The 24,536-nt window shown below is 47.4% G+C and overlaps 2 protein-coding genes across 2 annotated transcripts in view; both read left to right on the top strand.

Annotated features, from left to right (window-relative positions):
* The window catches only part of LOC149370796 (uncharacterized), a 588,963-nt gene that overhangs the window by 162,780 nt on the left and 401,647 nt on the right, over positions 1-24,536 (top strand). The gene's annotated exons all lie outside the window — the stretch shown is intronic.
* On the top strand, positions 4,783-6,031 carry LOC149370798 (uncharacterized). The gene has a single exon (XM_089584098.1). The coding sequence runs from the start codon at positions 4,792-4,794 to the stop codon at positions 5,983-5,985; it is 1,194 nt and encodes a 397-aa protein (XP_089440224.1). The 5' UTR covers positions 4,783-4,791; the 3' UTR covers positions 5,986-6,031.

Here is a 24,536-nt window from a genome sequence, read left to right on the forward strand (position 1 = left end):
GATATGTTTGCTCCGTAATGTTCCCCCTAAGCGGATGGACATCAGTTGATCCCCTCAATTACAGCTGCTGGTATTGTGCAATAGCGTAAATTGAGCTCTCAGTTCGACTTATGGAAGGTGTTTACCGAACGACCTTTGTCATGTCAGACATTTAACGGCTTCTTAAGTGCATTGGACTTTACCCATCGGTCAACTTCTTTCTGTGCGTCCCTTAGGCTGTGAAAGGCTGGTTGAAGACAGCGCTGTAACTTCCTTGCGTCCCTAAAAATTGCACGTGAAAAGGAAAAAAAAATGTGCGGCTACACTTAAGTGCCTTTTTGTTAGACCAACGAACCGGCATATTTTTCGCCCGCAGCCGCACATGTGTTGCGGAGTAAATTGTGAGCGTCTGTACTAGTTATGCACATATTATGCTAGTATTTCTTACTTACTCACTTGGTGGAATTGTTTAGATGCATTTAAAAGAGCAACTTCAACGAAAATTTGCCGTCGACAGTAAAGAAACTAGCAGTAACCCAACAGGGTAAGCAGCTTAAGCACTTGTGGCGTTGATATCCGCAGTGAAGTGCTGCTTGCTGCTAGCTGAAATTTCATTTTAGCGCCCGTCACAAAGGAGTTATGTTCAATTTCTCTTTCAGAGAAACTGGAGATAGCACGAATGTGAAGGGCGTCACAGTAATCAATTATTGAAAACCGGCTCTTTCACAAATTGAACTTCATTAATGAGCCAACGGCTGTCGGTTCGTAACGACGTCGGCCTGTTATCTACATTCGAACTCAGCTTCATTGGGGTTTCGACTGAAGTTCTCAGCCAGCCAATGGCAAAGTTTTCATCTTTGCGCTTTTTAGAGACATTGCGTGTTCCGAGCAAGCCTCGGTGAGTTAGGATTTCCACTGCCGACACAATCGCGACCCGAAAGCACCGAGTCTTTTCTCCTCCGCTCATTGATGACGCCTTTTGTGGCCAGATTATTTTCTGTACATATTGCCAACAAGGCAATCCAAAAAGCTGCCGCTATCGAGCGGCTGCTTGCCATGTGCGCAGAAGAGGGTCCATTTTGATTCCAGCAAGTCGCAGAAATCGAATTTTGATCGAGGCATATCTATAGTATGCGCTGGAAGGAAAAAGAGGAAATGACCACCGCATTTTGCTTCGCTCCTCATGGAGCAGGCGAGGATGCCTAGCTGTAGTGGATCTTGGCACACCACCAAGCCTTCAAATCAGCAAGCTCTGTCTTCATTCGTCGGAAAGGTTTCGGGGCGTACGTGCATGGGACAGATTGCGGCCGTAGTAAGACATATAAAACCCTCCTGAATCCTATTAATTCATGGTTTTAACAATTAATTTTATGCGAAGCATACTACTTTAGCTACCGCTTCAGCTATTCACCGTGGTTATGCGCCTCCAAATCACGTGATACATGACATCACACCACGTGACACGATGACGTCACGACAGTGGAGAAACGGGGGCCCACCTCGCGCCGTCGCTGTGGTTGTGCGCCTCCAAATCACGTGACACGACGTCACACCACGTGAAACGATGACGTCACGACAACGACGTCACACCACGTGACACGATGACGTCACGACAGTGGAGAAACGGGGGCCCACCTCGAGCCGTCGCTGTGGTTGTGCGCCTCCAAATTACGCGACACGATGATGCTTCGCATTCTCCAGGCTTAACCAAGTTAAGCCTCAGCCATTTTTAATAGCACAGCAGTTAAAAGGAATAGAGAAACTGGTCTTGATCGTACATTTAGCTGAATAATTTCACAATGCTCAACTTTCAACAATTACTGAGGGCAGAGTATCGCTTCTGAACGGAAACCAAACTGGTTGTTAGCAGCATAAGCTAAGCGACAATAGAAGATTTAAGTAGCATCTCATCGCAGAGAAACAGAGTGACGTATTGCTACCAAACTCGAAATCTGTGGAAAATGTTTCTTAGTTGTACTTGGCGATGAAGACAAACAAATCTTGTGGAACAACTGTCCTTCTTTTCCATAGCCTGTGCGCTATCACCGAAGACATAGATGGACCGACAAGAGGCCTTCGAGGTAGCTCTTACGCTGCGAATCAAGCACTCAGCGAGATGATGTCACCGCACCAAAAAGGCTGTGCAGCCAGTGGAGAAAACTTCCTGAGACTGGTTTCATTTTGCAAAAGTGGTGCGATTGGCGTTGCTATCGCGAGTTCAGCAGTCACACCGGTGCGCATGTAATTAAGGCAGCATGACGAGGAAAAAACATTGAATCAACTGGAATACCGTGAGGTTTTCCAGCCTCGGGTAGCTGTTTGACAGTGCGTAAAGCAACTATGTGGTGTTTTCTTCGTAAAGAGTCAGGCAAAGCTTCCAGGCGCAGAAGCGGAGCTTTAGTCAGTCCTTCTATAGTCACCCAAACGGCGCCCCAATTGAGTCTCCTCAAGCGATAATCAGCGATTACTCCGCGTTCTCTTCTAATTGCCCATTGATTCATTTGCACACTAAAGAAGTGGTAGTATATAGTTAGGATGTGGCTAAGTATGCCCTTAAAAAAGAAACAAGAAACGGGGCCTGAATATGTCATGGAGGAACGGAAGTTGCAAGCATCAGCATTCAGCTACTGCTAGACAAAACATATCTTGTAAATGTCCACTTCCCAAGACAGCAAACAGGCACTGAAAGGCATGGTGCATTGAACAAGCTTTGAAATGGCTTCCAGCTACCTGGAATTCGAAGAGGCGTGCCCAGTACACCATTACGCAAATCTGTTCAAACGCAAACACTCCATCCTCGCCTGGTAATGACTCCGTATCATGAACTGTTCTAAATTAGAACACCAATGCCGCACCGAGCCCCCAAATGGGGTATCATGCAAATGCTGTAAAGAAATGTAAAAATCCAATCAAAAGTAGCCTTCAATATCACCAACAGACACATAACGTCGACTACAGTAAAAATCGCCCATTTAGTCATCTCCAAAAAGCACTCTCCTCTGCCAACCATATCAACATCATATGAGTGCATTTCACTCATCAGAAGTAAACAAGCGGGCGTGAGCAGTGTTAGTTAATTAGGCACTGGTAAATGGTATTATATCGTGAAGAGAAGGCTCAAGCTAGAGACCCAGTTTCCACAGTACGAGCCTATCTAGTGAACTGGTTCACGAAGTAAAACGGATTGCTTAGCATGCTGCCAGCCTTGCTGTGCTGTCATGCCCACTGCTGCGAAAGAGTATCAGCGAATATTTTGTACTGTTCAGACTGGTATCCTGAGGTGACCGTCGTTATAGATTGGACCCAGCCAGACGTTGCGATGATCAGAGTCAACGTTACGTCGACAACGCTGCGACTTCCTTAAATTCACGGTAGAATGATTGGCCAGCTTAGGCGCTCGATGCTGACTTCCACTGGTTAGCAACTCCATGAGCAACGCGTGCACCTTCTACGTGCAAAAAAAAATCCTCGATCTGGATTACAAAGCACACTGTCAGTCTTTCTGAGGTCATGTCTGCTCTTCCACGCATTCAGTGGTCTTTTAAGTCTGAAGATCAACTGAATAGTGCTTTATTCTTTCAGAAGTTGAGAAGATGATCTTTGGTAATAAAAGCTACTGATATAGGTGCAATACTTCTGCGGAGAACTGCATCATGCTAGGAGTATAAAGCTGGATCTACTTTGAAGGCATTGGACCAAGAAATGAATATAAATAACAAGTACAAATACATGTGTTACCAGAAGTAAACATACGCTGCCAGCATTAACCAAACACTGTACCGGAAGATTTATTAGATTAATATCAAGCGAGAAATTGCAAATGCTAGTTGTTACTTACATAAGAAGTATTGTATTTTGCCACGAACTTAACGTTTCAATTAAAGGTTGTGTCACGATTCCCCAAAGCAGCGGACGTTACGGACACCGCATGCGCCTTCTCAGCGGCACCCACCAGCACGGGGAAGAAACGGGAAAGGGAAAAACCAATAAAACCTCCTCCGCTTTTCCTGGTGTGACGATTTCCCAAAGCAGCAGACGCGGCTGGCACGGTGAGCGCGTCCTCAGGCACACCCAGCTACACGGGGAAGAAACGGGGAAGGGAGAAGGCAATAAACATTCCCACATTTCTCCAGGAGAACAGCCAGCCTGTCTCTCACCAGCAACGGGCACTCTCGGTTTACGAGCCGGGCATCTGTTTCCGCTCCCGCCTCAGGACACGTCGGTGACTCGTTTCAGCGTTAGTCTCAAGGTAGGCTCATTTAAAATACCATAGGCTGTAAAAGCGAAAGTCTGCTTCGACGCGAGTAAATCTTCAGCAGCTCTTACGGTAGATAGTTTCTTTAGTGGGCACGAAAACTATTTAGAAAACGGTATCTGGCAGAACTAAAATCGCAATCAAGCTATCTAAGCAGAACGCAGAGAGGCCCTAAAAGGCGCGGTGCCTCATTGCGGGGCTCCAGTTTTCTCTTCACTTCACTTTAATTTATTACCTTAAAGACCCTGTTTAGAGGATATTTCATAAGGAGTGGGGCACGCAGAAATGAAAAAAAAAACAGAATGTGTACACATCATGCTCAAGTCTCTGAATGACGCTTCCATTATCCCAGCAGATAGCATACTTGTCACACTTGACGTCGCCCCTTTGTACACAAATATTCCCATAAATGAAGGTATCGACGCGCCACCAAAATTCTAACTCAAAGTCCTCATCCGCACGAAACTGAAGTGTACCTCACGCTACTTGAATGGGTACTAACACTCACCTACTTTGAATTCGATTCTTCTTACTACTTTCAAGTATTTGGAACAAGCATGGGCACTCCCTTCGCACCCACCTTCGCGAACATTTTTATGGGGCTACTAGAATCTAAACTTCTAAATTCATTTCTAAAAAAACCACTTATATACCTGCGTTACATAGACTACATTTTCATCATATGGGAGCATGGGGATGAGACCCTGAAGGAATTCGTCACACATTTCAATTCATGCCACTCCAGCATTAAATTCACCTTCAACTCCTCGAAAATGCAAGTCAATTTCCTTAACACCACTGTCCATTCAGAAAATAGCAAGCTGAAAACCACACTTTACAGGAAGCCTACTGACCGACAGCAATACTTAGATTTCACTAGCCATCATCCAAGACACTGCAAACAAGGTATATCCGTAGGACAGGCAACGAGACTAAGAAGAATATGTAGCGACGACGACGACTACCTGAAACACCTCCACTCGCTAAAAAATACACTAATCACCAGAAACCATCCACAGACAACCCTTAATAATGCGTTCCAACGAGCAACCACTTTGAAACGATATGTAGTTCTTAAAAAACGAACAAAAGCTAACAGTCAACGACCTCCTGCACTTATAACGAAATACTCAAACGCACTTCCAAACATAAACAACATTCTGCGGAAATACCACCCCATTTTAACTGGTAACGGCCGTCTCAAGAAAATATTTCCCGACACACCAAGGGTAACATACAGACGCAACACAAACCTGAAGGACATTCTGGTGCATGCTAGGCTCGGTAAGAAACCACCACCGACAGTAACTTCATGCTCTCGACCTAGATGCAAGACATGCAAACATTTACAAAGGGACACTATGGTTAAAAGTACGGCAAGCGATGTAAGTTTCGATATAAAAACCAGTTATGACTGCACATCGTCCAATATTATCTACATGCTCCAGTGCTCCTTCTGCCAGAAACAATATATAGGAGAAACCGGGCAAACAATGAGTGCTAGATTAAACGGGCACCGGGCTGACACAACACGGAATGAACAGAAGGCAGTGTCGACCCATTTTAATCAACGCCATCACAAATTCGATGAACTCAAATTGTTCATTCTTCAGTCAGGCTTCAAATCGACTAGGGACAGAAAATACAGAGAAGCATTCCTAATCCACAAATTTAAAACACTGCAACCAACAGGGATTAACATGTCCAGAGGAAACCTGGAATCTCTCAGGTACATTCCAGGGTTAGCATAATTTTAAATTAACAAATGTCTTGCACGTTGTCAGACCATTTCCTAGAACCTCGCATAAGTATATTATCGCTCTTTGCACCCTTCCCACGTCATATCTTCCACACATTTCCGGCCTTCTCACCCTCTCCCTTTGTTCACTTTTTTTTCCCCTAGTCCCCTACTATCAGTTCTCGGAAACCATGACATTTCTGTTACCCCCTCTGCCCCCACCTTTTGGCTTTCTCTGAACTCGAGACATCCCCCCCCCCCCTGCCTTGTCCTTCCTTAGAAATTCCCCCCCCCTTTCTTTCTGCTTCCAGTGCCAGCCTATTTTGTTTGCCTGGTTCTCATTTCCTTGTGCCACGCTGACTAATCCTCTTACCTGAGTTTTACAGGTCCACCCAGCGCCTCCCCCCCGTCACAGTCCCTTCAAAGCCTTTGTTCATTACACACCCCCCGGATATAAGTTTTTCCACTATAGCAGCTTAACGAATCAAGATTCACCTCCCTCCCCTTCCTGACACGCGTCCCCTCTCACACCACTTTCCTTCCCCCACCAGGGGCCTTCCTCCTCGGAGCGAAGGCCCTATTTAATCCCTGCCAATGATGAACGCTTTGCCCAGATGAAGACAAGTCCTCTTGTCGAAACGTTGGCTCAAGCAACCTGAGGTTTTTTCCTCCTTTGTTCATTTTGTGATCGCCAAGGACCATCTACCACACCCTCTCTCTATCATGCTCAAGAAAGTTATATAAAGAAAACATTTTCATTGTGTAAGGACAAGTGAAATTTATTCGAGGAACACAGATTGGCAGGTAATAGCAGCAATCTCTCTGGAAAGGCCATTCCAGTCGCTGGCAGTTCCGGAGAGCAATGGCGAAGAGAATGTACTTGTGTGGGTGCGAGGGCGTGATACTTGCTGCTGACGGCCGGTGCGGAGGGAGATGCGTGGTGAGGGTGCGCAGATGTAGGGTTCCTAACGTAATTCAGAATAAAAGAGCTTATGAAACAAACACAAACTAGCAATGTGGTGACGATGAGCAAAGGGTAGCTAGGTTGGAGTGGGATTTGAAAAATGATATGCTGGTATCAATAGAGTATGAGAAATGGATGAATCTAGTTGCCCGGTTTTGAACTGCTTCACTTGAGTTACAGAGATATGCTTGTTTCGCAGACCAGATGGGAGATGCGCATTCTAGTTATGATCTAACTAGTGATATGTATGCGAGGAGCTTCACATGCTTAGAGGCAGTGCGTAGATGACGATTTAAAATTCCAAGTGTTTTGTTGGCGGATGATATAACGTTGAAACATTCGTATTCTATCTAAGGTCACGACAAAGATGAACACCAAGATTTTTCTGAGATTGGACAAGGTTGAAATGAACTAGATATGCTGTACTGGAACAGAAGAGAGTTACGACTACTGTGGAAACATTTATATTTGCCTTTACACATGTTAGAGGTTATTAGCCAGTCACTGCGCCAGTTTCGTACCTGAGTTAGGTTACTTTGTAGGGATTGTTGTTTGGAAGTGCTAATGACTATTTTGTATAAAACACATTCACCTCCAAACGTCCAAATATGGCAATCTAATTTCTCAGGTAGGTCTGAATATAAAAACAGAAGAGGACCGAGCACGGATCCTTGGGGAACGCCTGAGAAGACTGGTAAAAAGTTAGACCTTTGTTTTTTGACGACGACAGCTTGGGAGCGGTAGGCTAAGCATTCTTTTAAGCGTGCTATTAATTTAGGTGGCAAGTTTAAGCAAGAAAGTTTCTTTAACCAGCTGTTATGAGGTGCGTTGTCAAATGCCTTAGCAAAGTCGAGGAAAACTGCGTCAGTTTGGAGGTTCATCACGGCTACTCTGTGCAGGTCCTGAACGAAAAATGCTAGTTGACTTTCACATGACTATTCCTTGCGAAATCCGTGCTGCGATGAGTGAAAGAAATTGTTTCAATACAGAAACTGCGTAGTTAAAGATTAACTTACGGGTTCCATGAGTCTACAGGGTATGCTGGGGAGTGATAGGGGCTCGTAATGAAGTGTTAAATCTTAGTTGCCCGACTTGTGGATTGAAAGACCTTCCCCACTTTCGAGTCATGGGGTATGACACCTGTAGAAAGAGATTGCGCTGAACAGCAAGCTTATAAACTTGGCACAAGTATGATTAATGTTGTAGTACCTTTAAACTGGATTCTCCAAGCCAGTAAATGATGACAACATTAGTTTGTCTATAGACAAAGTTATGGCTGACATTACAGTTGTTTGGTGCTTTGCTCTCATGAGGGAGAGGTCGGTTCCTGTACTCTACTGAATACGGATATGAAAGCAGAATTAAATATGTTAGCACACAGAACATCGGATACAGCAACCCAGAACCATCAGTGAGGGACACGTGCGCATAGATTGCGGATTTACAAGCTGCCGGAATTTTGTCGGGTTGTCTGTAAGTATGATGCGAAGGACCGGGTGGTAAAATAACTGCTTAACGTTTTTTTGTTTTTTTACTGTGAGTAGGTATGCCTTTTTAGCAGCGTTATATTTTTCCAATGCGCAGTCGTTTTCATTCTGTTCCTCCCTGCGCAACGAACGTTTCTATTTATTTTCTAATGTTCCCAAAGACCTGGTGAACCATAGTTTCTGCTGGTTTGCGCGGAAGCGCCATTTGAGAATATACTGGTTAGTTGGTTAGTGTCCAAGCGTCGATATGCTTTCGTGAATGTTTCGTTCTTGAAATGAATGGCGAAATGAAGGGAAGACGCCTTCCATTTTCCTGTTGATGGCCTCATACCTTTTTTGTCGTAAAGCAGAATTTCACTCGTTAGAAATTTCTTTTATTATTGGAGTGAAGGTAAAGGAGGCATAGAAGACTTTGTGATCACTAGTCTCTGGCAGATAAAAAATGGAGTTGAAGTTTTCGAGGGTTGCTAGATAGTATACAATCAAGAATGTTAGCAGCATCTCCAGTAATGCATGTGGGCTGGGTTATTAATCGGGGAAGGTTAAAATTTCATCACACATCCACAAACTCCCGGATTAGAGAGTATTGTTGTAGTTTTGCTCAAAATGTGTAGCCTTCGGGGAATTAGGGGCCATTATTGGGGGGGGGGGGGGGGGGGTTCAGAAAACTCCAATTAGTATAGATACCGGTGTAGGGCGTCCAAAGAGCCATAACATTTGGAGGTCTGATTGGATGTTACTATTGGAACACTGTAACTGATTGCTTGCAGTGATAAGGACACTGCCCCCTCGGGAGCCTTTGCAATCAGCACGGAAAAGATTAAAATTTGGTATGTTAGATAGAATTTCACAGTCGCGCACATTATCGTTCCATGAGTCACCTAATACTGTATGCACAGTGTTGGAAAGCTGTTTTAGGGTGGATCACATTTCCTAGTGCCGGCGCTCGTCCGCATTGCACAATAAGCGGGTCCAACAAACGCTGTTCGTCTACTAGCGTGTCACTTACGAGGTCTGTTAGAAAAGTATCCGACCTTTGGCCGTAGAAAAAAAATTTGCAGAACTGGAGCGTTGCAAACCTAGTCACCTTCAAAGTAGTCTACTTGGGACTCCACACACTTCTCCCAGCGGTGCTGCCATTGTGGGAAGTATTTCGAAAATGCCCCTTTCGGAATGGAGTTTAGCTCAGCTGTCGTTGCAGCCATAATGTTCTTCCTTCTCTGAAATCGCGCTCCTTTCAATGGCCTTTTGATTTTGGGAACGAGCCAGAAATCGCAGGGGCCATATCAAGACAGTAAGGAGTCTGTTGAACTACAGGAGTCTGGTTTTTCGCCAAAAAAATCTGAATCGAGTGCGAGGAATGTGCAGGAGCATTGTCGCGATGGGTGCGCCAATTTCCTGTTGTCCTCAGCTCCGGGTTCTTGCACCGCACAACATCACGTAGGCAACGGAGGACATCCCTGTAGTACTCTTTGGTCATTGTTTGACCCTGTGGAGTGCGTACTCGTGGTCTGCCACACAAAGGGTGTCAAAAAAAGCAGTCAGCGTCACTTTCACATTGCTGCGCACTTGGTGGGCCTTCTTAAGTCTTGGTGACGTGGAATGCTTCCACTGTGACGACTGGGATCTGGTTTCCGGGTCGTACCTGTACACCCAAGACTTGTCACCAGTGATTATGATGTTGATGAAGTCGGGGTCACTGTTAGAGGAATCCAGCATGTCCTGTGAGACTTCAACACGAAGCTACTTTTGCTCCACCGTGAGCAGCTTCGGCACGAATTTCGCCGCAACTCTCTCCATGGCCAAATCTTCGGTGATAATGGAATGTGCGGAGAAATTGCTCATGTCCACCTCTTCCCCAATTTCTCTGATAGTCACGCGACGGTCCCGCATCACCATAGCGTTCAGTTCGGCAATGAGCTGGTCATTTTGGCATGTTGATGGCCGATTGGAGCGTGGCTCGTTCTCCACCGATGTGCGGCCGTCTTTAAACCAATTATACCACTGCTTAATCTGTGTGCTGCTCATAGCATCGTCACCGAAAGCCGTCTGAATATTTCGAATGGTTTCCACTTGGCTGTCACTTAGTTTATGGCAAAATTTGATGCAGTAGCGCTGCTCCTTTCACTCCGCCAGTTTCCTTGCAATAAAAAACCGACGAGAGCACTGCGCACTGCCTCCCTCAAATGCTGCGTCCCAGTGATTGACACTATCGGCAGGCAGGAAAAAATTCGTGCATGCGCATGAAGGTTCAAGGTCGCCTGATGCAAGCGCGTGTGTTTCATATTCATCAGGTGTTCGCAAAAAAAAATAAAGTCGGATACTTTTCTAACAGACCTCGTATACCAGCTTTGTAAGGCTGCAGGGCTTCAAAGAGAACGGAAGATAGAATGAAAGCGAGCAAGTAGCAAACAGGCAGCCAGAGGGAAGGCAAGGCAGGCAGGAACGCAGGCAAAGTCGAGAGGCGGCCGGCAGGCAGGGACAGAGAGGCAGGCAGGCAGCGCGACAGAGCGACCGAGAATGCGAAAGAGTGAGGGATACTTTCAGAATATAGACTCAGTTTTATCTTGGTAGCGTTACGAGCGCTCGTCTGCTTAGCCGGAGTACACGGGTTCAAACCCGACCTGCGGCTGCCACGTCTCGATGAAGGCGAAACGCAGAAGGCACCCCCCGTGTACAGCGCGATATCTCCACGTTAAACAGGTTACACAGCGTTAAACATCTCCAGGTGGTCGAGATTATTCAGGAGACCTCCACCACGGCACGTATTTCTTCCTTTCTTCTTTCACTCCCTCCTTTATCCCTTCCATTACGGCGCGGTTCGGGTCTCCATCGAGATAAGTGGGACAGTTACTGCGTCATTTCCTTCGATTAAAGAAACCAATTTCTATAATAAAGCTTTTCACTTCCTCCTGTCAGATTTTAGCAATGCGATAAAATTCTGTTCTTGAGCTAAAGAAACTTAACAAATTGCCACAATATGCAGAGCGTTCTCTTTTATACGATTTCAAACCGAATGATGTGGAAAAAAAGAAATATATTTATTGAGAGGGAAGTAGAAGGCGGTGGAAGCCGAGCAAGTGGAGTCTTCAGTCCAAGACCCCAGTGGCTCTGGCCGATGCCGTGGCGATGAAGGTTGGCGCCCCCGGTTCTTCAAGGGGAAACTGGTCAGCTGCACCATATAATGCTCGAAGGCTGCATTGAGTGGCTTTAGGTGGTGCAGTTTATGGGGGCATGTCCATCTAAAATAAAGAAATGCAGGGATGACACCGCACCATGAACATGCATTCATATATAGCCCTGAGTGGAGGCGGTGTAGACATCAGAGGTTGAGGAAAGTAGAGTCTGAATTCGATGGAGCATGTAGGCATCTTATGAAGAAAGGCGTTTTTGAGGAGGCGGGTAGATGTACCGTTACATTCGTAAAGTTTCAAGGCGCGTAGAGTAGTGGGTAGAAAGCAGGTACATGTCTGAGGTATGTGTCGACACTCGGTTGGGATACTCACCAGCTAAGGTGTAAGCCTCGACGTTGCCTTCTATGGCTTAGTGCTCGGGGGCCCACGTGTTAACATGACCTTGACGGAGGATGGCACCCAAAATGCGGAAGGCAAGTTTGGGAACTCGGCCGTTGGAGAAGGCCCCATGTGCAGCGTGCGAGTCAGTGATACGTAATGTGGGAGCTGCGCAGTTCTTTGTCTTGTGATCTGATGGTAGATGCATTGGCAACAGTGCCCACTGCAGCTGGGTTAGGGGCCTGAGAGGATGCAGCAAAGAAGCGAGAGAAGCAATGGTGGACCACCGCAATAAACACATGATGAGGGCTGTGAGGAAGAGGCCACGTCCACATAAACCACTGTAGTTTCGTTCCAGTGCTGTCTTTGGGCCTAGCGAACGCTTGCCTGACGTCGAGTAGCCTGGAATTCGTGGTGCATGTGGCATAGGAGGGGATCAAGGTGGAAATGTAAACGTATTTCCAGATAGAGGATGTCTGCGAAGGTCAGGCCTCGTAAAGGTTGTGGGTCCCAAGATGGTGAACAATGATCTTCCTACGGTAGTAGTGAGGAAGCTACTATATTGAGAAGTGAGGAGAGCCTCTTGTATCTTAAAATTGGTTGTGGATGCCAAGGGCGATGAGACGTGTTGTAGAGGTGTAGATTGGGAGGCCCAGGGCACTCTTGCAGAGAGTGCGTAGGAGAAGGTTCCCCCTGTTTAAGTTTGCATGAGTGAGGTTGTGGTCGGGCAGGCTATTTTGGGTGTGGCTTAAAGTGAGGGCTGTTACCAGGCGGAAGGTTTGCTCTTCACGCCTGCCCTTTCGATGGCTGGAAATCCGTCGTATCATGCTGCCGATGTTCAGGGTAGTGGTTGGAACGGTAGCAATGGTATTGGTAGGACGCCAATCTTGTTGAAGCCAAAAGCCAAAGATGCGTATTAGTGGGTGTTCTGCGATCGGGTGTAAATCGTCCGAACCGCTGCAGTATCGGTTTTAGCACTTTGATAAAGAATTCTCAAAATGATGGCAGTATAATCGCGTTCATTGCACTATCATTATCATTGCTGACGGTTTAAGATGAGAAGCCTGCATTGAGTAAGGATGTCGTTCTGCTTTGCTTAGACATGTTTTCGGGCACGGTAACTAAAAGCCTTCTCGCAATTATTTGATTTGAAATTTTACTACCCTGTCTTCCAATCAAAAACGAAAGTGGTTAACAACGCAATGATAGATAGTTTTGACTTGGTAGGGAAGGTATAGACCGACACCGTGTTTGCAAATATAGCGGGGGTTGGGGGCAGGCAGTTCCAAACGGCGTTTAAAACTATGCTTAGCGCCCATAGATTACATAGAAGCAATATTTTCAAAGCAGTTTTCTGCTTACATAGTGTACCTATGATGGCGTTCCTTCGGGAAGGAGAGGCAAATTCACCTCTGAGCAGATTCTCAGCGTATGAAGAGTCATTTCGAAGATGATGTGCTCTTAAAGTAGCGGTTGCGTGCTCGGGGGGGAGGGGGGGGGGGGTCATGATGGCACGAGGCGAGAGCGCGGCCCATGGGGACACATGCAAGGAAAACATTCAGAAATGGGTTTTTTCGATTCTCTGACTACTCATTGAGGCGGCTGCTTGCTTTGAAGAAGAAGAGTGGTGGAAGGTATGCTACATCGTTTGAAAGCTCTCGTTGCAAATGCCACAATAAGTGTGTGCTATGAAGACAGGCGCACCCCTAAAAGACGCTCGATCCGATGGGTGTTTCCCTAAATCATGGGAGCGTATCGTGTATTCTGAGGTTTCTACCGTGCACGCTACATTCCCGCGCAAATAGTGTGGTACAAACAATGCCAAGGTTTACATTGAGGGCGGTTCTCAAACAGGACGATAAACGAACCGCGTACCGTAGGAGTCGAATAGCACCATGATTACACACATGGGTGGCGCTGGCGTACGCCGGAGCGAGAGGCCGCCCGCGGGTAGCGTCGACGCGGCGCCTGTTTCAGTGCTCGGTTCTCTTTCGTTAGCTTGCCGTGGCATGTGAGAACTGGATTTTCAGGTAATGCTGTCTACGCTGTTTAATTTGAACGATTGTATTATCATATACAGTGCGCGTGGAAGCATGTCGGGCTTCACGACAAGCTTGCGTGATTCCGGTAACACTAAGCGGATAGAGCGCCTTTTGGGGCACGTCCCGGAACACACATTTGTCGTGACGTTTCAAAAACATAGCCTCGAAATGGCGCAGCATAATTTCTCACACTCTAGTTCTTCAAAACACCCGCGAACCGTTAACGAGCGGCCGCCTCATGGGTAATCTGTGAAACAAGAAAAATATTTATGAAAGTTTCACTTCCATGTATGTCTATAGGCCGCGTTCCCACCCCGTACCCGAAGCCGACGCACGCGTAACGCACTCCGACGCACGCGTAACGTGATGTTTTAAAAATACATCACCTTGAAATAACGCTTCATGATTTCAGAATCTGTTCTATGTTGAAGTTGGTTGTTCTTCACGAATGGACAACATCATGGTGCACTTTGAAATCAGAAAAATGCTTTGAAAATGTTTTCTTCAATGTATACTTTGGGTGCTAAGCCTTTTTTTCACCCTCAAGTTTTCGCCCAGTCGTCCCAACCGGAGACAGCAATGCCACTGCTTCTCGCTATGTCACTGACCGGTGTTGGTGTATATGCAGAATCCTTTCATACGGATATCATCATCATCATCATCATCATCATCAGTTTGACTACGCCCACTGCAGGGCAAAGGCCTCTCCCATGTCTCTCCAATTAACCCTGTCCTTCGCCAGCCGCGGCCACCATGTTCCCGTAAATTTCTTAATCTCATCCGCCCACCTAATTTTCTGCCGCCCCCTGCTACGTTTGCCTTTTCTTGGAATACACTCCGTTACCCTTAAGGACCAGCGGTTATCTTGCCTTCCCATTGCATGCGCTGCCCAAGCCTACTTCTTCCTCTTGATTTCAACTAGGATATCCTTAACGCGCGTTTGTTCTCTCACCCACTCCGTCCGCTTCCGATCTCTTAACGTTACACCTATCATTTTTCTTTCCATAGCTTGCTGCGTTGTCCTTAACTTAAGCTCAACCCTCTTTGTTAGACTCCACGTTTCTTCCCCATAGGTGAGTACCGGTAACGTACACCTGTTGTATAATTTTCTCTTGAGGGATATTGGTAAACTGCCGTTCATGATCTGAGATAACCTGCCATATGCGCTCCACCCCATTCTTATTCTTCTAGTTATTTCCCTCTCATGATCTGGATCAGCTGTCACTACCTGCCCTAAATAGACATATTCTCTTACTACTTCCAGCACCTGGCTACCAACTGCGAATTGCTGTTCCCTTGCTAGGCTGTTGAACATTACTTTGATTTTCTGCATGTTAATTTTTAGCCCCACCGTTCTGCTCGGCCTGTCTAATTCATTGATCATGCTTTGCAGTTCATGTCCTGAGTGACTTAGCAAGGCAATGTCATCAGCGAATCGCAAATCACTTAGGTATTCTCCATTAACTCTTATCCTCAACTGTTCCCAATGCAGGCCCCGGAATACCTCCTCTAAACAGGCAGTGAATAGTATAGGCGAGATCGTGTCTTCCTGCCTGACACCTTTCCTTATTGGAATTTTATTGCAGACTTTATGGAGAACTATGGTAGCAGTGCAATCGTTATAAATATCTTCCAATATTTTCACATAACACTATTCTACACCCTGATTCCGCAATGGCTGCATGACTGCTGAGGTTTCTACTGAGTCGAATGCTTTCTTGTAATAATGAACGCTATATATAGGGGCTGGTTATATTCTGCGCATTTCTCTATCACCTGATTGATTGCGTGAATATGGTCCACTGTCGAGTATCCTTTATGAAAGCCTGCCTGGTCATGTGGTTGATTGAAATCTAAGGCTGTCCTGACCCTATTAGCGATTACCTTAGTAAATACCTTGTAGGGAGCAGACAGTGAGCTGATCGGTCTGTAATTTTTCAAGTCCTTGGCGTCTCCTTTCTTATGAATTAACATGATGTTAGCGTTTTTCCAAGCTCTAGGTACGCTCGAGGTCACAAGGCATTGCGTATACAGGGTGGCTAGTTTTTCGAGCGCAATCTCTCCTCCATCCTTCAACAATTCCGCCGTTATCTGATCCTCACCAGCTGTTTTCCCCCTCTGCATTGCTCCCAATGCTTTCTTTACTTCCTCCCTTCTTACTGGCGGGATGTCCCATTCCTGTGTCCCACTGCCTCTCTCAATAACATTCTGATATCAATCGCTACTGTATAGATTTGTGTAAAATTCTTCGGCTACTTTAACTATCTTATGTATATTGCTAATGACATTGCCCTCTTTGTCTCTTATCGGATGCATCTGGTTTTTACCTATGCCTAGTTTTCTATTCGCTGCTTTTAGGCTACCTCCGCTCTTTAGAGCATGCTCGATTTTCTCCATGTTAAACTTCCTGATGTCGGCTACTTTGCGCTTATTTATTGACTTCGACAGCTCTACTAGCTCTATTCTATCTCTGGAGTTAGATGTCTTCATGCTTTGCCGTTTCTTTATCAGATCCTTAGACTCCTGAGATAGCTTCCCGGTATCCTGTCGAACCACCCTACCGGCTACTTCTACGGCGCACTCCGTTATGATATCTTGAGACGATTGTTCATTGTTTCAACATTACGGTCGTCATCTTCAGTTAAAGCGGAAAATCTGTTCTGCAGCAAAGTCCTGAATTCCTCTACTTTCCCTCTTAACGCTAACCCGTTAATAGACTTCCGTTTCACTAACTTCCTGCGCTCTATTTTCAAATACTCGTACATTTAAAAACAGCAAGCAACATGAAAGTTCACCATATCTTGCCGAGATAATGTTAAGCTTAATGAACATAATTCAGTAAAACCCGTATGGTTCAAATTAGGATGAAAATTTGGACAAAGCATTGTTTAAAGGGCAGTTTTTGCGGTTGCGTCGGCGGCAACCGTTTATCGCTTTACGAATTGAAATCCCTTTGAAAGAAGTTTACAACTTAGCCTGTAGTACCGTAATACCTTAGCCATCCGCAATTCGCTGATGTCATAATTGCCTTGCTACGTAACTCAGTGGGCGAAGAGAAATCTTTATCGAGGACAGTAAGGCAAAGGACAACAAAAATATTCTGCAGAAAACTAAAAATATCTTAAACAGTATCGGAAGGGAACAGCAGTTTAGAGTATGTAACCAGGCGCTCGAAGTGGTAAGGGAATACAGAGTGTGTCCGGAAAGTAATGCAATTTTACGCCTAGAAAACGATTCATGCAAGATACTGTTACAAACGTTTAAAATTCTTTGAGGCAGTCCCCTTTGGCAACTAGACATTTTTTCCAGTGACTGTGCCATGCACTGTATGCACCCTGGAAGGCGTCAACAGGAACCTTCTGTATAGCCTTTGTCACGGCAGTTTGGATCGCTTTGTTGTTGCGAAAACAGACTCCTTTCAAGGCGCTCTTAATTATGGGGAAGAGGAAAAAGTTCTTCGTAGCCAGATCAGGATTACAGAGGGGCTGGGGCAGCGTCGCCAAGTTGTGCTTGGCGAGGAACTCCAGTACGCGAAGAGAAGTGCGGCTGGGAGCGTTGTCGTGTTGCAACTGCCAGGAATCGGCGATCTACTTTCGCGCTCGGAGGACATTTTTTTCTCAATCTCTCGAGCGCACCTATGTATTTACGATGTCATGCACTATGGTTTTTGGGATACTCAGAGTCTCTGCTATCATCTGCACACTCGTTCGACGGTAGGTGCTCAAATGGTCGCGAACACGAGACACATTTTGGTCACTTTTGCTCGGTGATGGCCGTCCAGAGCGGGATTCATTATCGACGTCAGCCCGGCTAGCCTTAAACGCATTCAACTACCTTGAAAGTTGAGAATTTTACAAAGGAGAATTTCTGTAGGCTTGTTGAATTTTTTGATGAGTGTCGGTAAGACTGTTATTGAGTTTAGCACAGAATTTGATCTCGCACTGTTGTTCGCGTGCAGGTGTCATCGCACTTAGTGACACAAGCGCTATCAGTAGGCACACATAAACAGCGATTCTGACGCTCCCAGAGCTTGGAACAGACAGCGCTAAGCACTGATGAAAAGCTGAATGTCCCCCGCCCCCCCCCCCCCCCCCCCCCAAACCTAATCCAATCAATCCGAGCGCGGTAGGACCGATATCAGGGCGCGAAAAAAAATAATTGCAACACACCCTGTACATCTAGTTAGGGCAGGTAGTCACCGCAGGTCCGGATCATGGTAGTGAAATAACTAGAATAATGAGACTGGGGTGGCATGCATTTGGCAGGTAACGTTAGATCCTGAATTGCTATTCAGCAGTATCTCCCAAGAGAAAAGTGTAATACTGCTGTACGTTACCGGTGCTCACCTAGGAGCGAAAATTTTAAAGCTAACTAAAAGGGTTGACCTTGAAAAGAAGCCTACTCAGAGAGGTATGGAGAGAAATATGGCAGATGTAACACTTATCGACAGGAAGTGGACAGACAGAAAAGCAGGAGAAGCAGAAAATATAAGAAAGATCGCCATTTTTTCAGTCACGCCATGGAGCTCCAGTTTCAAAGAAATTAATTTCCTCCACACTAAGTGCGCATTCCAAGCCATGCTATTAATGCAAGCAATTATAGCACAGAAAACCTGCGCGTATTTTTGCTTGCGCTGAAAAACGTGCCGGGTACCGCACCACTATCTCTTTTCATTCTTGTAAAACGAAGGCACAACATTTCTGTGCAAACGGTCCACTTAGTGCTAATTTACTTTTCACTCAATTGCGCGCTCTCTAAACACGGAGACTAAGCGAGGAAACACCACAGGAATGAAGCCATGATTGGAGACACCTTGCCGAGAAAGTGGACGTCACTACCATGCTTCTTGCTTCTGTCGGGAAACTGCCGCGTTCCATGCGCGAATAATGAATCGCAAAGGCGCGGTCGCAAGTATACCGGCCCGAATAAAATAATGGAAATAATGAAAAGGTAAAAAAAAACACGTACATATAATCCCCTTCGCAGCGGAGCCGACGTTTGTCATCCTGTACTGGCCAGCTGTCAAGGTAGTTTGCTCCGTTTTTTCCATTCCTTCGGTGAACGTGGAGGCAGCGACGTTCTTGCACAAGCATGGTGGCGCTGCCTCGTTTGGCACATTCATAACGGTCTCGTAACAAATGAGTCCCACTTCCGGCGCCCTCCCTCCGCTGCCAGCTAAATAATTAGGACGCAGCCTTGCTCCAATGAAAAGTATCTTTTACGTTGAACAGCTCTACGCTATACACAGGATTGAGAAAAAGTGTGCATAAGTCAAGAAAGATGCCTCCGTGGTGGCCATTTGAACCTAAATTGCGTATAATGTGCTGGTTGGACCAATAAACTGGTCTTGTAATTATGAGTGGAAATAGGTTTAACCCACTACAGCAAAAGTGGCAGGTCAGGGATTTGCAAGGGTCTATAGGAGACGTAGAGGATGACACCAAGAACAAGATTGCCATAGCATTAACAAAAGCTCAGGGACAAGTAGTGGATGGTTTCTATGATGTTCTTTAGCAGCACCTGCAAGATACCCAGCGGTTTTACTGCGGCAGCAAGCATTATACCTTTTGATGGCAGTAATGCTGACTGCATCAGACAAGACTAATGATCATCATGATCATCATCAGCCTGACTAAGCCCACTGCAGGGCAAAGACCTCTCCCATGCCTCTCCAATTAACCCTGCCCTTCGTCAGTTGCGGCCACCGTATTCCCGCGAATTACTTAATCTCATCCGCCCATCTAACTTTCTGCCGCCCCTTCCTACGCTTGCCTTCTCTTAGAATCCACTCTGCTACCCTTAAGGACCAGCGGTTATCTTGCCAGGACTACTCCGAAGAAAGTTCATTAACAACAACGCTGATCACATCTTTCTGGTCTGTGGGTGAAATCTGAACAAAAAAAACTGTAGTGAGCTATGATGAATCACGACGGGCGCCCCTGATCTTGCCCTCTCAGATGAAGATTAAGAAGACGAAGCGCGGCCGTGCTGTGCGAGGTCACTGCTGTGTTTAGACTAGCTGTGCTTTTTGTCGTCCGCCGTTCAGATTTATGATTACGTTCGAGATTTGAATTTAGTACCTTTCATCTTCCAATTAGTGGAAGTTGCAACCCTCTTTACCACTCTGGAGCTTCTAAGCCATACGCTCCCGACTCCAGCAATGCCCGAAGTACCCGGCCCAGCTCTTCCACCCTGCCACCGAACATTTTCTGCACTGAAGCTTTGCGCACGCGGGAGCCCGCCGTCTTCAGCGGTACCAGGGACCACGACGTCGCGTACTGGTTGGCCTGCTACAAGTGGGGAGCCCCCATAACAAATCGCATGACGGCCTGAAATTAAAGAACGTCGTTTTCTATCTTGCGAACGTTGCAGACCTGTGCTTCGAGAAACAAAGAAGCCGACATCACAACTTGTTCTGCCTTCAAGGCTAGCTTAGCCGTTGTCTTCAGCCGGCCAGCAGTACGTAAGCTGCTCGCCGAGCAGCGCCTGAGTGGCCGGCCGCATCTGCCTGCTGCAAATATCACCTGTTACAGCGAGTACGACGTCGACCTCTGCAAGCGTGTGGACGCGGCTGTGCCCGCGAGTGTCAAAACTAACCACATTGGGAAAGGTATTGACTAGAACGAGTTCCAGATGCACCTCGCGAGAAATACAACCATCGTCATCGACGTTATCAATCAATGCCTGAGTTATGACTAATTTCGCAAGAGACGCCATCTCAGCCGTTGTCCACTCATCCGGAAGGAGCTTCTTGCGGCTTTCAAGCCTGACTCCGAACATTCGCTACTGATGAACCAGACCAATAAGTTCGTTCGGGAGGAAGTCGCACGTCAGCTATATATGGTGCCGCTGCTTCACGACGCTGCCTATCCTCTGGTGGCGCTGTTCAAGTTGCAGGAGGTTTCCCGGGACCAAGTTGCTGAATCCCTGTCAGTTCTCCTGCGCCCGTTCCTTCGGTTGCTTCACTGACCTACACCAGGGCCAGGCTCTCCCCCACCTGCCACCTATAGCCGAAGCCATAACCAACACAGAAGCGGAGCGGGAGCACGCTCAGACCCTTGGCGTTTCCTATCCGATCGCCCGTCCTGCGACCGGTCCCTCCTCAGCATGGCACTGGTCTCTCCCCCTTCCTCCCGTAAGAAGCGATACAACCCTTGGTTCGCATCGGACAATTGCCCTATCTGCTATTACTGAGGCTTCTCTCGATATAAGGCCTGCCTCTGTCGCAGTCACATGGCCACCCCACCTGCCACTCCGCCATCTAGGTGCTCTCCTCAGATGCATCACACTGCTCCGCCCTCCTCGCCCACGGATGTGTACAACATCAGCGTCCATATGTGACCCGACATTCGCCTCACCGTCATCGCCGCTCGCTGTCTGCCATGCGTCATCGACCTCCGTCCGTTGACGAGGGGAAGCAAGTTCCGCAGTTCCGAAGGCAAGAACTGCGCTCTCTGCGAAAAGTTCAAGGCGTCATCTCCCCCCCCCCCCCCCCGCAAAGTAATAGAAGTCCCCATCGATGGCCTGTCCGTATATGCGCTTGTCGACACGGGTGCCACAGTATCCGTGAATTAATAAAGACTCAGCCGCGCTTTACGCAAAATGACATCATTTCTCGGTTATTTGCTCTGCACTAGCGGTGGACAGCGAATTGCAACTTTGGCCACCTGTACAGGGCGGGTCGTCATTGCTGATATTTTCTACACACTTAAGTTCTTGGTGCTAACGTCTTGCACCCATGATAAGACCTTCACGACCTTGCCGCTGAAGCCCCTCCCACCTGGCCGCACGACCGCACTAGCTGAGGACGTCGACGTTGTGCCGGAAGCTTCAGTGCTTGTCACTCTGCTCTGTTCTGCAACGTCCGTCATCACCGTTTTCTTTACGCCGTGCGCTTCCTTCGAGAGCCCAAGAACCTGCCGCTGCCTGCGGCGGTCCTCTGAGTTCAGGGGAGTCTCGCAAAGATGCTTATTTATAATCCGTCTTAGTGTTCCTTCACCATGCTGCATGGCGTGTCCCCTAGCTCCATCCGGCCGGCCAGCCTGCTTTCTGATATGAACGTCAGCAAGTGTGCCAGGGGTCCCCAGTCCACGTGCTGCATTCGGATTCTGCACCTGCTGCATTTTCCGACGATCTTTTCCGAACTGCCTTCGACGACTCTTCCGTCGACCCACCGTGCGCGGCTCTCCGTTCTTCTCCACATGCTCCGCTCTGCTTTTCCCGCTGCGCAGACTCCTTCAGGCCGGACGTCAAACATCGCTCATCGTATTCAGGACAGTTTCTACCCGCAGTTTCGCCTGCGGCCGTATCGCGTGTCCGCAGCGGAGCGCCACGTTATCAGACAAAAAGCTGAGGACATGTCGTACCGGGGAGCCATCCGGTCCTCCCATAGCCCTTGATCTTCTCCGGTTGTACTGGTTGAGAAGAAAGGCGGTTAACTGATATTTTGCTTTTATATACCTCTGCCTCAATAAATTTTCGCACAAAGAGAATTATCCTCTTTTTCGCATCGACGACGCTCTTCAGTGCCTTGAAGGCGCCGAATACTTTTCAGCCGTGACGCCTTCTGGCTACTGGTCAGTGCCGATGGCCGCCTCTGACCGTGAAAAGACCACATGGCTTTTGCGAATTCAACATTATGCCGTTCAGCTTCCGCAACGCGCCAGCCACGTGTGAAAGAATGATGGATAACAGCTTGCGCAAGCTCAAGTCGCACACGTGCATCTGCTACATAGACGACGTCGTTATCTCTTCTGCTGAATTCCCCACGCACGTAGCGCGCCTGGTGCAGGTTTCGACTTCCCTGACCAACGTCGGCCTGCAGCTAAATCCAATGAAATGCCCCTTCGAAGCCAAGCAGTTGACCACTTTGAGCCACATTGTTTCTAAGGAATGCGTTCTAAGGAATGCGCCATGCTGTTGCGGAGTTTCCTGAACTGACTTCCATTAAGCAACTTCGCGGCTTCATAGCTTTGTGCTGCTATTTTCCGTGCTTAATTGGTAATTCTGCGTCCATCATTCCGCCCCTGACGAAGCTGCAGCGAACAGCACCCGCTTGTCTACTTGGTACGCCGAGTTCGACGCAGCGTTCACTACACTGCGCCGTATTCTGACTTTATCGCCTATACTCCGATACTACGACCTAACAATGCCTACTGAAGTACACACGAATGCTAGTGGCGTCACCCTCGGCGTTGTCTTGGCTAGCGCAAAGATGGTTGGTTGGTTTATGGGGGTTAACGTCCCAAAGCGACTAAGGCTATGAGAGACGCCGTAGTGGAGGGCTCCGGAAATTTCGACCACCTGGGGTTCTTTAACGTGCACTGACATCGCACAGTACACGGGCCTCGAATTTCTCCTCCAAAGAAATTCAACCGCCGCGGCCGGGATCGAACCCGCGTCTTCCGGGACAGCAGCCGAGCACCATAGCCACTGAGCCACCGCGGCGGCTAGCGCAAAGATGGTTTCGAAGAATACGTCGTTGCTTGTGCGAGTCTCGTGGTCAGCAAAGCTAAAGGTAGGTTCTCGGTTTTAGAGAAAGAGTGTTCAACTATCGCCTGGGCGCTGACAAAATTCCGGCACTACATGTACGGCCGCCAGTTTGATGTCGCAACGGTTCATCGCAGGCACAGCTGGTTGTCGTTGCTTAAAGGCCCGCACAGGCGCCTAACCCAATGGGCGCTCCTCCTTCAGGAATTCGTCATCCGCTTCATCAATCGACCTGGTCGCGGACACATGGACAGCGATGCTCTGTCTTGCTCTCCGCTTCCAAGCGCCGCTGCATGCTCCTCGTCAGCAGATCCCCTCCTCTTGCCTCCTACTGCCACTTATATGCCTGCGGAGCAGCGCAGTGACCCCTGGCTTGCGTCCATCATCGACATCTTGTTCACCTCACCAACTGTTGTGCATTCGCACATTCGCCACCGTCAAGAACCGCATTTGGCACTCTGCGACGTCCAACTTTTCCGCCGGAACTAAATGCCTGATGGCCGGCGGAGTCTCATCGCGATTTCTCGCCACTTATAGTCAGAAATTTGTGCCTCTTTTCCCACCGACCCTCACTAAGCAGACGGTGGTGTACTGAAGACCTTCAATATAATTTCTGAGCTTTACTATTGGCCGGAATGCAGTACATGTGTTTATATTCATAAATACATCCGATCCTGTGGAGTAGCAGGCCAGGGCCATATTACCACCGGCCGACCTCTCCACCTTTCCCTCATTAAAATTCCTTTCTTATCCGATCCTGCATGGCCTGTCAGAACTCGGAGGCCATGGCAGTCAGCTGAATGAAGCCTGCCTGTTGAATGGCTTGCGGCGAAATATATCCGCGAAAAGTTCAGGGCCCATTCGCTCGTGCCTGTTTCGCTAAGGAATAAGGAAATGACTTCACCTTATAAGCTGCCTACGCAAAAAAGTCTTTTGCCGAGAAGCGTCATGAAGCTAATCCCGCATCTTACTCAAGCAGTCCGCACACCCTAGCTGACGGAGGTATTGGGCCAGGAACTATAAACTGGTGAGCCAGCTTATTCATTCCCTACAGTAAAGTCGTTTGTTAG

The sequence above is a fragment of the Amblyomma mixtum genome, chromosome 1, assembly GCF_055824585.1.
Source record: "Amblyomma mixtum isolate Tamu chromosome 1, ASM5582458v1, whole genome shotgun sequence".
Classification (NCBI taxonomy): domain Eukaryota; kingdom Metazoa; phylum Arthropoda; class Arachnida; order Ixodida; family Ixodidae; genus Amblyomma; species Amblyomma mixtum.